The 12,352-nt window shown below is 35.0% G+C and overlaps 2 protein-coding genes across 2 annotated transcripts; one reads left to right on the top strand and one right to left on the bottom strand.

The window, feature by feature from the left end:
- Positions 1-773: 773 nt before the first annotated feature.
- On the top strand, positions 774-3,986 carry LOC107963123 (uncharacterized). The gene is made up of 6 exons (XM_041115449.1): positions 774-1,346; positions 1,712-1,864; positions 2,198-2,362; positions 2,432-2,946; positions 3,164-3,359; positions 3,461-3,986. Exons 1-6 carry the CDS (start codon positions 809-811, stop codon positions 3,889-3,891), a joined length of 1,998 nt encoding a protein of 665 aa, XP_040971383.1. The 5' UTR covers positions 774-808; the 3' UTR covers positions 3,892-3,986.
- Positions 3,987-6,716: 2,730 nt separating this feature from the next.
- On the bottom strand, positions 6,717-7,184 carry LOC107963122 (probable transcription repressor OFP9). The gene has a single exon (XM_016899707.1). The coding sequence runs from the start codon at positions 7,182-7,184 to the stop codon at positions 6,717-6,719; it is 468 nt and encodes a 155-aa protein (XP_016755196.1).
- Positions 7,185-12,352: the final 5,168 nt, after the last annotated feature.

Genomic DNA, 12,352 nt, shown 5'->3' with positions numbered 1-12,352 from the left:
CCTCGAGGAGAATTTTTTTACCCTAGCCCAACCCGGTCGAGTAGAAAAACGCCTATACTTTTTTTTTGGTATTTTCAAGTTGTTGGAAAATATTTAATTTAATATTTTAGTGTATTTGATGTATTATATTTTTTAAATTTATTTTTATATAATTTTAAAATATTTATTATGGTCAAGCTAGAGTTTAGCATTTTTTAATATGGGCTGAGTTTGGACAAAATTTTAGACCTATTTTTCAAGCATTTTTTAATATGGGCTGAGTTTGGACAAAATTTTAGACCTATTTTTCAAGCCAGGCCGAGACCTTGCTTAGAAAGCAGGCTTAAAATTCTGCATCGACCCAATCCAAACCCGGGCATGATAAGAAAATATCAAAGTATAATAATAAATAAATAAAATCAAATCCAACAAAAATTCATAACCTATACAATTTGAGTAACAAATGAGCCAGCCGTCAGATAGGTATATACAAGGACAACCGTATCAGTATCTAGCCATGATAATATGATATAACAAATTTGATTTGACATCGATCTTAGTAGGAAACTGTAATTTGGTGTGAATCAGGCTATGTTCTTAAGATGCCTTGCGTTCTGTTAGCTTTACAAAATGCTCACGAATCCTTCAACTTTTGTTTTTGCTGGTTTTCAGCTTTATCAACTATTTAAGCAAAGTATAGACGCGACGTACGTATATTTCAGCTATTAGCTATAAATTAAAACCTCCCCAGTGAGTGACCGAGTTATACCAAAAGTTTAGGCAATGGCGGAAGAACTAATTATCCCCGAATCTGATATGAAAATTTTCGATGATATGGGAGAGGCTTATGCCAAACTTCTGGCAAACGACACTCATGGTTTGGAAGAGATTTTCCGGAGAAATAACGAAGCCTTGTTCCACCATATCACGGTCAGTAGGGACACTGTTTCACATTGCAGCTTACAAAGGTTGCCAAGAAATGCTTCGAACCCTGCTTAATTTGGTGAAGTCGCAAACAAAGAAGCGCGAGGTGTTGAAGATGAAGAACATTTATGGGAACACCGTCTTCCATGAACTGGTCACCACTGCCAACTCCGAAGCAGCTGATTTGTTAATGAAGGAGGTGTTGTTCTCTGACGGCCGGCCATTGAATCATGAAAATGATATAAGGGAGAGGGAAGAGATACTGGCGGATCGGAACAATTTGGGGGAAACCCCATTGTTCAGAGCTGCCGAATATGGCAATATGTCGATGGTGAAGTATTTGGCTACACAGATTATACGAATGGGAGGAAATCTTCACAAGCATTACACTAGAGATGATGGACTCTCCATTCTTCATGTTGCTGTGGTGGGCCAACACTTTGGTATATATCTTTTTATTGCTTCGTTTTGAAATATTATTAAATTATAGCACCTCTTTAAATTTGATATGAGATAAATTTGATAGTTAGCATACTTAAAACATATTAATTAAATTGTAATTAGGTTTATGCTTATAATATGAATAATTTGGATTCAACGTGTTAAAAGTGTTAAAAATAATGAGTATCAACAAAATTTAGAATCTAGATAAGATATTGATACAATAAAAGCTCAAATAAAATATTTTAAAGTTTAAAGACTAATTTATAATGTGATGATAGTATGAGAGTGTTTGATAGAATTATCCCAAATATGAAAATTTAAGAATGTAATTTTTGCATTTCAATATATATTTTTTGTTTTTCAGACATTGCTACTTGGCTAATGGAAAGGGAACCACAACTCGCAACATACAAAGACCAGAGCGGGAAGACGAGTCTTCATCTGTTGGCTAGCATGGGGAATGCATTTGAGAGTAGTTCAATTGCCCTCGGAATATTCAAGGAGCTCATCTACTATTGTATGTCTTTCTTTTTTTGGTGCAATACTAGTGCATGTCTTTTAATTCACCACCTACTACTGTATGCATTTTATTATTCAGTTTATATAATATATTCTGGTTATATATTTATATATTCTCAACAAATTATCTAATCATTTATAGTGTAGGAAATCTACTATAAATTTTATTATTATTTAAGTGTTGATGAATTGAACTAAGCCAAAGTTCAACTAAAAATATTTGTCTAAACCCAGTTTGACACTAATTTTTTTAAAAAAATACACATTCACTTTTTATATATATCAAAAACAACTTTTAAATATTGAGTTTAATGGCATTGTTTGTGTAAAGGCCTCCCACATGGATCATGTCATGGGCATGAGAGCAATGAGCTTCCATTAGACTCGCAAAAGAAATATTTGGAGCAGGGTGAGGCAAGTAAAGCTCGGAATCAACCAGAACGCTCCAATGGTACTTCCAAGTTGTACTGCGGTGTTTGGAGGTGCCTTGCACAAGGTTAGAAATCACCTTTCCCCATGAATATATGTATGGCAATTATATGTGGTTATATTTATTTATTTACAGGATGGAACATGATCGATCGGATGTGGAACCAAAAGAAAATGCATGCATCAGCTGTTAAACTGGCGAGTACTCTAGTGCGGACCGATACATCTTGGTTCGACTCTCATGAAACAGAAGAGGGCGATACAATTTGCTTGGAAAGAAAAGGAGAAAAGGCCAAGGATGAGAAGAGTGCTGCCAGCGGAATAAAGAGCTCATCGGAGCCCGACACGCCGTTGATAATTGCGGCCAGCACGGGAATCGTTGAGATTGTGAAGGAGATACTCCACATGTACCCTCAAGCAGTGGAGCACATCAGTAAAACCGGACAGAACATACTTCATGTCGCCATTTTACATCGTAAATACAAAGTGTTTAATCTGGTTAACACTAAGGAAGAGGCCAAGAGGTTGGTACGAGGGATCGACAACGATGGCTGCACCATATTGCACCATGCTGCCGACATCAAATATTATCAGGGCGGAACCATACCTACCCCAGCCCTCGAACTGCAACAGGAGTTGAAATGTTTTGAGGTAATTTCCTATTTTTAATTTTTTTTTCATTTTTATAATTTTTTAAAATAATTTATAGCTGGATCTTCCGGTCAAATCAATTGAAGTAAAAATGGATTTAAACAACATTGAATTTTACTTGATCTAATAAAATACTTATTCTATCTGCAGTTTCTTTTTTCCCGTGTATAGTCTGCGTTAAATTTTCTTTAGTAATTCATGCATGAAAATGTTGCAGGCTGTGAAAAAAAAAATGCCGGTGAACAAAAATAACATGACAGCAGATCAGCTGTTCAAGGACATGCACAAAGATCAGCTTAAATCGGCACAAGAATGGGTGAAGAACACCTCACAGTCATGCTCCACCGTCGCCGTGCTCGTGGCTACCGTCGTCTTCGCCGCAGCGTACACTGCCCCAGGAGGCTTCCATCCGAGTAAGCACTTTTAAAAAAAATCTCATCACTTGTCAAAAAAAAGATAAACACTAGTAAGAAACAAAGGTTTTTGATCATCGATGACATTGGAATGGCACCAGATGGACGCCCCATCCTCCTGGAAAGACCTATGTACTCATTTTTCACGGTGATGGACGTGGCGGGGCTGGCGAGCTCCTTGACGTCGGTGGTGATATTCCTCTCCATCCTCACATCTTCGCAGGAGTACCAAGATTTTCTCAACACGGTGCATCGGAAACTCTCGCTGGGCTTCATATTCCTCTTCTTCTCCGTGACATCGACGATGCTGACATTCACGGCCACGATTCTTCTGCTGGTTCATCTGCAGAAAAAATGGACTGCGACGTTAACATATGCGGCTGCCTTCCTTCCAATTTGCGTATTCGCATTGTTTCAGTTCCCTCTGTATTACCGGTTCTTCATTGAGGCTGGGAAGGGCATTCTTGTTTACCTTAGGAGGAACATGCCTGGCTACTGGGAGTTTCTTCGGATTGAAGAGTATGTTTATTGATTTAACCACACCAACATCAAAATGGGAAACTCTGCTCCATATGCTGGGTTTGGTTTAAGCCCGTTTCACTATTATTGATTTTTTTTTTTGATGATTTTCCTTTGTCTATTTGAGCCTTACTGTGATTCAATAAAACATGTGTAATAAGTGCTCAAAAAAAAAACACGTGTAAATGTTTATTTTTCATTAACTCTCGAAATTTCTTTTGATTTCTTCCTTTTGTGGATTTAGTCTTTTAAATATAATTTTATTATTTTTAGTATTTTTTTTTATTTTCCGAAATGTGCATGTATTTTCGGTCATGGTAATATATCTATATCTATATCTATATAACCAATTTTTTAAAATATTTAAAATATTTAAAAAAAGAGAAAAAAATATAAATTATGTTTAACGGTAAAAAAAAAAGATTGTATATTTGTAATAAGAAAAAAAACGGTCACATCAATTTTTTGTAATAAGAAAAAGATTCTGACTCACAAATTTATACTTGAAATTATATTATTTTTCAGTATTTAATTTTTTTACCATAAGTAATACTTAAATAATTTTCTCTCTCAAGTTGATATCTTCTTTAGTCAAATCATTATAAGTCTATTTTTAAAAAAAGTTTTAACTTATAAATTGATATTTAAACTATGTTATTTTTCTCATTTTAATACTTAAATATTTTTTTAGCCACAAGTGATACTTAAATTATTTTTTCCCAAGTTGGTACCTCTATGTTACCTAAATTGTTACATCTATTTGTTTTTTTTAAAAAAAAAGATAATCAATTAAAAATTATCGTGTGCAAAAAAGACAAAAAAAATATTATTTTCTTTATATATTTTTTAAAATATATATTACAAATTCATAAAATTTTTAAAAATAGAGAGAATCAATTTAGTTTGTTCAACCAGTTTTTTTAACTCACTTCAATTTATTTATATTGGTTTGTGAATCAACTAATTCAATCATTATCTCCGGACCAATTTTTGATCCCATTGGTCAATTTTGTTTGGTTATGAAAACATTGGTTTTGATCGATCAAAGAATTTTTTGGATCCCATAAAGTTGAGCAAATAGGTGGTTAAGTTCAAAAATAGAATTAATTACCAGCGTCTCAATCTCGAGAGGGTCAATTTTGAATGTTGTTTGCATTGCTAGAAATTATAAAGAAAGAAGAATAGCAAAAAGAAAATAAAGAGAGAAAAATAATGTAAAATAAAATAATTTAAAAATATTTTTTAAAGTTTATATGATGTGGCAATCTATTATTGGTTAGAAATTTTTTAACGGATATAACATTTTGGAGTGAAATGGGTAACGAGAGAATAATTTAGATGCCAACTTGGAAAAATGAGTATTGTTTAGGTATTAACTTGTGGGTTAAGTCTATTTTTTCAAACACGTAATGGTTTGACTAATAAGATACCAACTTGGGAAAAAATAGTTTAGGTACTACTTGTGACTAAAAAAAAAAGTTTAGATACCATAGTGAAAAAAGAAATCTACTATTTAAGTACCAATTTGTGTATTAAAGCTAAGAAAAATCACATTAAGAGACAAACATTAACCTTATGATTGAAATACACAATTTGGAAAATAAAAATTTAAAAATCAAAGTATAGTAAAAATGAAATCTACAAAAATCCTATAGTACAAGGACCTTACATAGGATTTAACCAAAGCGCATATACTCCTATAAGGCAGCTATAAAACCGCTGAACATCAAACAAAATTGATTACTCTTTTTTCTTTCTCACATATAGTTGTTTGAAATCCTTGCCCTGTTGATTTATATATATATATATAATTCTCTAAATCATTTTTAAGTGAATAAAGTTTTGATTAAAATGACAAAATTATATCAACATATTTTGAGTACTTGTCTTCTGTCATTCACATATGTACGTCACAAACATCAACGTTGTTAAATCATTTCAATTTAGACGGTGATGATGAATATGATCACTGATCAGTTCATTTCATTAATTCAGAGCAAGGGTTTAGAACGTGTCCAGCCAAGCAAAAGCCTCCATTTCTAATAGTGCAGGTAATTAATGGACAAATCCCAAGCTTCCAAAGCTTTTCAACAGAAAGGCCACTCACAAGTTGATTATGTTTCTTGTACTCTTTTTTTTCTTCAAAACAATGAATATAGAGACATAAAAAAAACTAACCATATCTGTATCACATACATATCAATATCCGACACATACCCCATTTTAAGTAACATAGATACACCGTTCTTGATCTGCAAGAGGAGTTGAAATGGTTCCAAGTCTGTCATTTCCAACTTAGTCTTCTTTATAAAAAAGTACTATGGAAGACTTTATAGTAAAAGTCAGATTATATTTTACCCCATTTACTCAAAAGATCGGCATATTAGTGTTTGTACATTAAATTTAAGAGCAAACTTGTCATTTTTATTAAAAATTTCATTCATTTCTGCAGTTAGAAACTAGTCCTGTACATTAGCATAAGGTACACGTGGCACACCACATGTCATTATCTGGGAATTCTTTCGGCCATGCTAGTTTCTAAGAGTACAAATGAATGAAAATTTTTAACATAAATGACCAATTTGTTCTTTAATTGAATATATAAAGACTAATTTACTCATATTTCGAGTAAAAGATAAAATAAAATTTGTCTCTTAATATAAAGGCTTTTATGATACTTTAACAAGGTATGAAGCAGCTCGAGAATGAATGAACGACCAAACTGTTTGAGGACGTTGTTTGTATATATATGCCATGCGCCGCAGCAATGATAATCAGTCGATAAGTTTTTGCATGTATAAGTTGTATGGAAATTATTGAAAGATACAAATTGAGGGTTCAATGCCTTTTACAATATGAAAACAAATTTCTGCAAACCTCATGGAAAACTTCTAGTATAATCCCATGATATTCCTCAGAATTCATTGATACATAGTAATTCAAGAGGCTGCGCAGGTCTTTGGGCTGTTGAATCCGGTTCGCCATTATCATCTCAACCATAGACTCTCTAAAATCTTCTCTTGGATCGTAAGAACACTTTTCCATGGCAACCATAACAACAAATTTAGTCCCTTCACTTCTTTGTCCCCGTTTCGCTGCATGCTTTGTTACCTGCCTTTCATTAATCATCTGGTCTAGCCTCTCTTGAACAATGGCGTGTGTTAGGCTTGAAATCGACGCAAGCCGGTCAGAATCCGAGCTTTCTGCTTCCTCTGAAGAAGAGACACTAAGCCTGCAACTGCAACACAATGCCTTGCATCCTCTCAGTTGAGGCCTTTGGTTCTTATGTTGTTTAGAGGCTTTCATCTTCAAAGCATGGACATATGTGGTTCTTGGAAGGCAAAAGCAATCATTTATGCTTAATAGGCAAGTGGGTCACTTTTAAGCATCATTATGTCTTGAGTTTGAGACAATGAATATGTAAAAGGCTAAGAGTGGTTGGAAGTGTGATATTGGAAGGCAATTGGGGAACATTTGGTATTGTTAATTAAACTTATAATCATGATGTGGACTAATAAATCATTATTAATACTATCCCTTTATAGGTTCAGCCTACTATTTTATGAAGTAGAGATAAATGGGGTATAATAGAAAAACTGCAACAAGCACACTTGACCCACATCTTAATGAAACCATAACACACGTCAAGGACACACTTCTAAACATGAAAGAAAATGCAAGTTCATGCCTAAATACAAATAACCAAATAGTTTTGGGGAGTTATAATTGAAAATCAGAACCTATAGGTGGCCTATGGCTGCTGTAGATTCTAAAGGAATTCTCCATTAAAGGGGGGGAGGGTCATGAAAGGGTCCAAATATGTATTAAAGAAGGTGATTTTAAGAACAAAGCATGCTTTTTGCTTTTCCACTAGTTGTGAGCTACTTTTATTCTAAGTCTTTTTTGAGAGTAGCTAATGATTAGATGAAGTGAATGGAGATTCTTTGTAATTTGGGTTCTTATCTATCTTGTTTTAGAGCCTAACATGCATTGTTCTAATGGCCTAATTGAATTATGGAGAATATCCGACAAAGATTTTGCAGAGCTGGATGGGCTCTCTTTTACCCTTCCTTCTTTATGCTTTGTAGGTAGAGAGATATAAGACTATAAACAGAAAAAAATACAAATAATAAATAAAATACTCGAGTTTAGCATGTGATAATCATTTGTATATACCATGAATGAGTAGGTTAGGAAAATAGAGTCTTGTAATCCTATGCTAGGTTTAGGGTGTAAATGTTGAATAGCAAATCATGTTTAACATAGATGTGTTATTTTTTTAGGATTTATTATCATTTAAAGTTTTTTCTTAGTCAACTATCAATTTTGTGTTAATTTATTAAAAAATATATCAATTAATATAAGCATGACATGTAATATATTCTTATTGAATGTTATATATTTTGTAACACCACGTACCCGAGTCCGTCGCCGGAGTCGGACACGAGGGGTTTGCAGACTTAAATCACTTCTTTGCACAATCCATTTTAAATTTTCCAGACAAGCTGGCTAACTGCGTCACAGTCACCTTAAAAATCATATCTTGAGTTTCACAACTCGAAAATCAGCTTCGTGATTTTTCCCTGAAACTAGACTCATATATGCATCTACAAATTTTTTTCTAGAATTTTTGGTCGGGCCAATTAGTACAGTTTATTAGTCAAAGTCTCTCATGTTACAGGGATCGACTACACTGACCTTTGCGCATTACGACTTGGATATCTCCCTGTACAGGACTTCAATACTGATGTCGTTTGTTTCTATAGAAACTAGACTCAAAAAGGAATCTATTCATATATGGAATGACTTCTAATTATCTCTGGTTAATTTATAATGAATTTCCAAAGTCGGAACAGGGAATCCAGAAACTGTTCTGGCCCTGTCTCACGAAAGCTTTAGCATCTCATAATATACTGTTCATATGAACGTTTCGTTACTTTCCTATGAAAATAGATTCATCAAGGTTCATTTGCATAATTTATTCACTATTTAATTCCATTCCTACTATTTTAGTGATTTTCCAAATCTACATCACTGCTGCTGTCAGCATCTGCCTTTAAGGTAGACTTTACCTATTTCATAGTTTCCATGATTCAACTAGCCCTTTTAGCATAAATAGCACAAATTATGATAGTGATTAACCATTCCCATGGCCAATCCTTGTTAACCATATCCATACCAAATGATTATAACATTATGCTCAAACATATATAAGCCATTTTCGCATGGCTATCCAAAATTATACAAATCCAAAGGGTCCATGACCCACAACAAAAAGGGTAGTCCTATACATGCCATTTCGAAGTTCAACCAAAATTGTACCAAAAGGGGGCTTTGATAGTGTGGGCGACTTCGACTTCAAAATCCCGAGTCCGATAGCTGAAGAACCAAAATCTATAAAACAGAGAATCAAAGAAACGGAGTAAGCATTAAATGCTTAGTAAGTTTTGAGCAAAGAATTTAGACACAACCAAAGTATAGCATTCATGTAGCTAAACGGATAATTTCATATGCACAAATTTTCAATATCATACTTACTTCACATTACCAACCCTTTTTATTCATACACAAAGATCAACTTAGCCAAAGGCCGGCAGCTCATGTATTAACTGAGCGAATACTTATTTGTAAGGGCTCAACTAATTCAAAGCACATACGAAACATACCTCAATGTTGGGATGTTACAAGCGTATTAACTGAAATTTTTACAGCAAGATCGTTCATTCCCAAATCACGTACCTTCGGAATTTAACCGGATATAGCTACTTGTTCAAATGCCTTCGGGTCATAGCCCGGTTATAGTAACTCGCACAAATGCCTTCGGGACTTAACCCGGATTTAGTAACTCGCACAAATGCCTTCGGGCTTAGCCCGGAATTAGTATCTCGCACAAATGCCTTCGGATCTTAGTCCGGATATAGTCACTTAGCACAAAGCCTTCGGGACTTAGCCCGGACATCATTCGAATAACCATGCACATTTAACAATAAATCATGACACATTCGTATTTCATTTTCATTTGCAAAACTCAAACACAAGACACTTATCACTCTTGCAATTTCGGCTCAATAGCCACACACAAGGAGCATGATTTTGATTTGCTTAAAACATGATCTAATCAAATCATAATTTAAGCTCTATTACTCAAGAACTTACCTCGGATGTTGTCGAACGGTTTCGACGGCTATTCGACCACTTTTTCCTTCCCTTTATCGGATTTAGTTCCCCTTTGCTCTTGAGCTTAATTCAAACAAATTTAACTCATTAAAGTCTCATTTTGCTAGCTTATGGCCGAATATGACAAGGAGTTTGATAGGTCATATGGCCACCTTTTAGCTCAAATACACAATGGTCATACGCATTTTTAATCACATCAAGCAATTTAATACAATTCATTCGAACATCAAAAGAGAAGCTCAAGGTACTTAGCCCATATATACATTAGACATTAGAGTCACATATGTACGAAATCACGAATCGAATTCAACATACTAGCTAATATTTCCCCTTAGCCGAATTTTCTAAGTCAAGCTAAAGCCATCAATAGGCTACCTATGGCCGAACATACACATAACTTATGTACTTATTCATGTGGCCGAACATACATGTCTATGTTGGGGCCGATTGCATCACAACACCATACCATTTCAATTTTTGCCATGGTTAAACAAAGAACTTAATGTCTCACTCAAAAATGCTAAAAAGAAGATTCAAGAATCATCAATCCACCATCACATGCACCATTACAAAGCTTCACATTTAGCATGCAAATGATATCAACACCAATCCACCTTGGCCGAATATCATCTCCATGACATAGTAAAGATTTGAACCATGGGCTATTTAGAACTCAAGCTAACTACTAAAACATGCATGCATCTCATGGAACACCATCAAACATACCTTAGTCTATCAAACCACCATAGCCGATTTCCTCAAAGCTCTTTTTCCTTCTTTTTCTTTCTCCTATTCGGCCAAGAACAACATGAGAGCTTTTCTCTTCTTTTTTTTTGGTCATGCATGAGAATGATGAACACATTTTTTTCTCTTTGTTTTCTTCCTTCAATTTCTTATTAGTTTATTGCCCATGCTTCTTATTTTATTCTTCCATTAACACAACATGTTTCATGACATGTTTTGCCCATGCTTCTTATTTTATTTTTCCATTAACACAACATGTTTCATGACATGTTTTGCCCATCATCCCTTGTCATGGCCGGCCACTAGTACTTAAATGGGGGGAAATTGACATGCAAGTCCACCCCTTTGATTACATGCACTATTAGGCCACTTGCATTTGCCTAGCACATTTCTAAATTTTCTCACATAAGTCCTATCAACTAAATTCACATGCAATTAACTAAATCGAAGCTTAAAACTTTCACACATTTATATTCACATATTTTAGGCAATAATTATCACATTCAAATAATTTGGTGACTCGGTCTAGCGGTCCCGAGACAGCTTTCCGACTAGGGTCACTTTAGGGCTGTCACAACTCTCCCCCACTTAAGAAATTTTCGTCCCCGAAAATCTTACGGTAAATAGGTTTGGGTATCGTTCTTTCATCAAGCTCTCGGTTTCCCAAGTAGCTTTCTCGATCCCGTGTTTGAGCCATAACACTTTAACTAACGGAATCCTTTTGTTTCGCAACTCTTTCACTTCACGAGCTAGGATACGAATCGGTTCTTCTTCATAACTCAAGTCAGATTGAATTTCAACTTCTGAGGGATTAATCACATGTGACGGATCGGATCTATAACGTCGAAGCATCGAAACATGAAAGACGTCGTGAATCTTTTCAAGTTCAGGGGGCAAAATCAATCTATACGCAACCGGACCAACTCGTTCGGAGATTTCGTACGGCCCAATGAATCTCGGGCTCAACTTGCCCTTACGGCCAAATCTGAGTATCTTTTTCCAAGGCGAAACTTTAAGAAACACTTTATCTCCCACCTGATATTCAATGTCTTTTCGTTTCAAATCCGCATACGATTTCTGACGATCTGTGGCTGCCTTCAGACTTTCACGGATTACCTTTACTTTCTGTTCGGCATCTTTAATCAAATCAACTTCGAAAATTTTACTTTCACCGAGCTCGGTCCAAAACAATGGTGTACGGCATCTATGCCCGTACAAAGCCTCGTAAGGTGCCATCTTAATACTTGATTGAAAACTATTATTGTAAGCGAATTCAATCAAAGGTAAATACCGTTCCCATGAACCGCTGAACTCGAGGATGCAACATCTCAACATATCCTCAAGTATCTGAATTATCCGCTCGGATTGACCATCGGTTTGGGGGTGAAAAGCGGTGCTAAAGTGCAGCTTGGTACCCAAAGCTTCTTGCAATTTCTTCCAAAATCGCTAGGTGAATCTCGGATCTCTATCCGACACAACAGAAATTGGTACCCCGTGTAATCTCACAATCTGAGAAACATACAATTCAGCTAGTTTATCCAATGAAAAATCCG

This window comes from Gossypium hirsutum, chromosome A06 (genome assembly GCF_007990345.1).
Source record: "Gossypium hirsutum isolate 1008001.06 chromosome A06, Gossypium_hirsutum_v2.1, whole genome shotgun sequence".
In the NCBI taxonomy this organism is placed as follows: Eukaryota; Viridiplantae; Streptophyta; class Magnoliopsida; order Malvales; family Malvaceae; genus Gossypium; species Gossypium hirsutum.
This window is presented reverse-complemented; position numbering and strand designations above follow the sequence as displayed.

Coding starts and splice junctions, on each gene's coding strand:
- LOC107963122 (XM_016899707.1), bottom strand. CDS start 7,184: ATGAAAGCCTCTAAACAACATAAGAACCAAAGGCCTCAACTGAGAGGA.
- LOC107963123 (XM_041115449.1), top strand. CDS start 809: ATGATATGGGAGAGGCTTATGCCAAACTTCTGGCAAACGACACTCATG. Junction 2,947..3,163: donor AGGAGTTGAAATGTTTTGAG/GTAATTTCCTAT, acceptor AAAATGTTGCAG/GCTGTGAAAAAAAAAATGCC. Junction 3,360..3,460: donor CCCAGGAGGCTTCCATCCGA/GTAAGCACTTTT, acceptor GAATGGCACCAG/ATGGACGCCCCATCCTCCTG.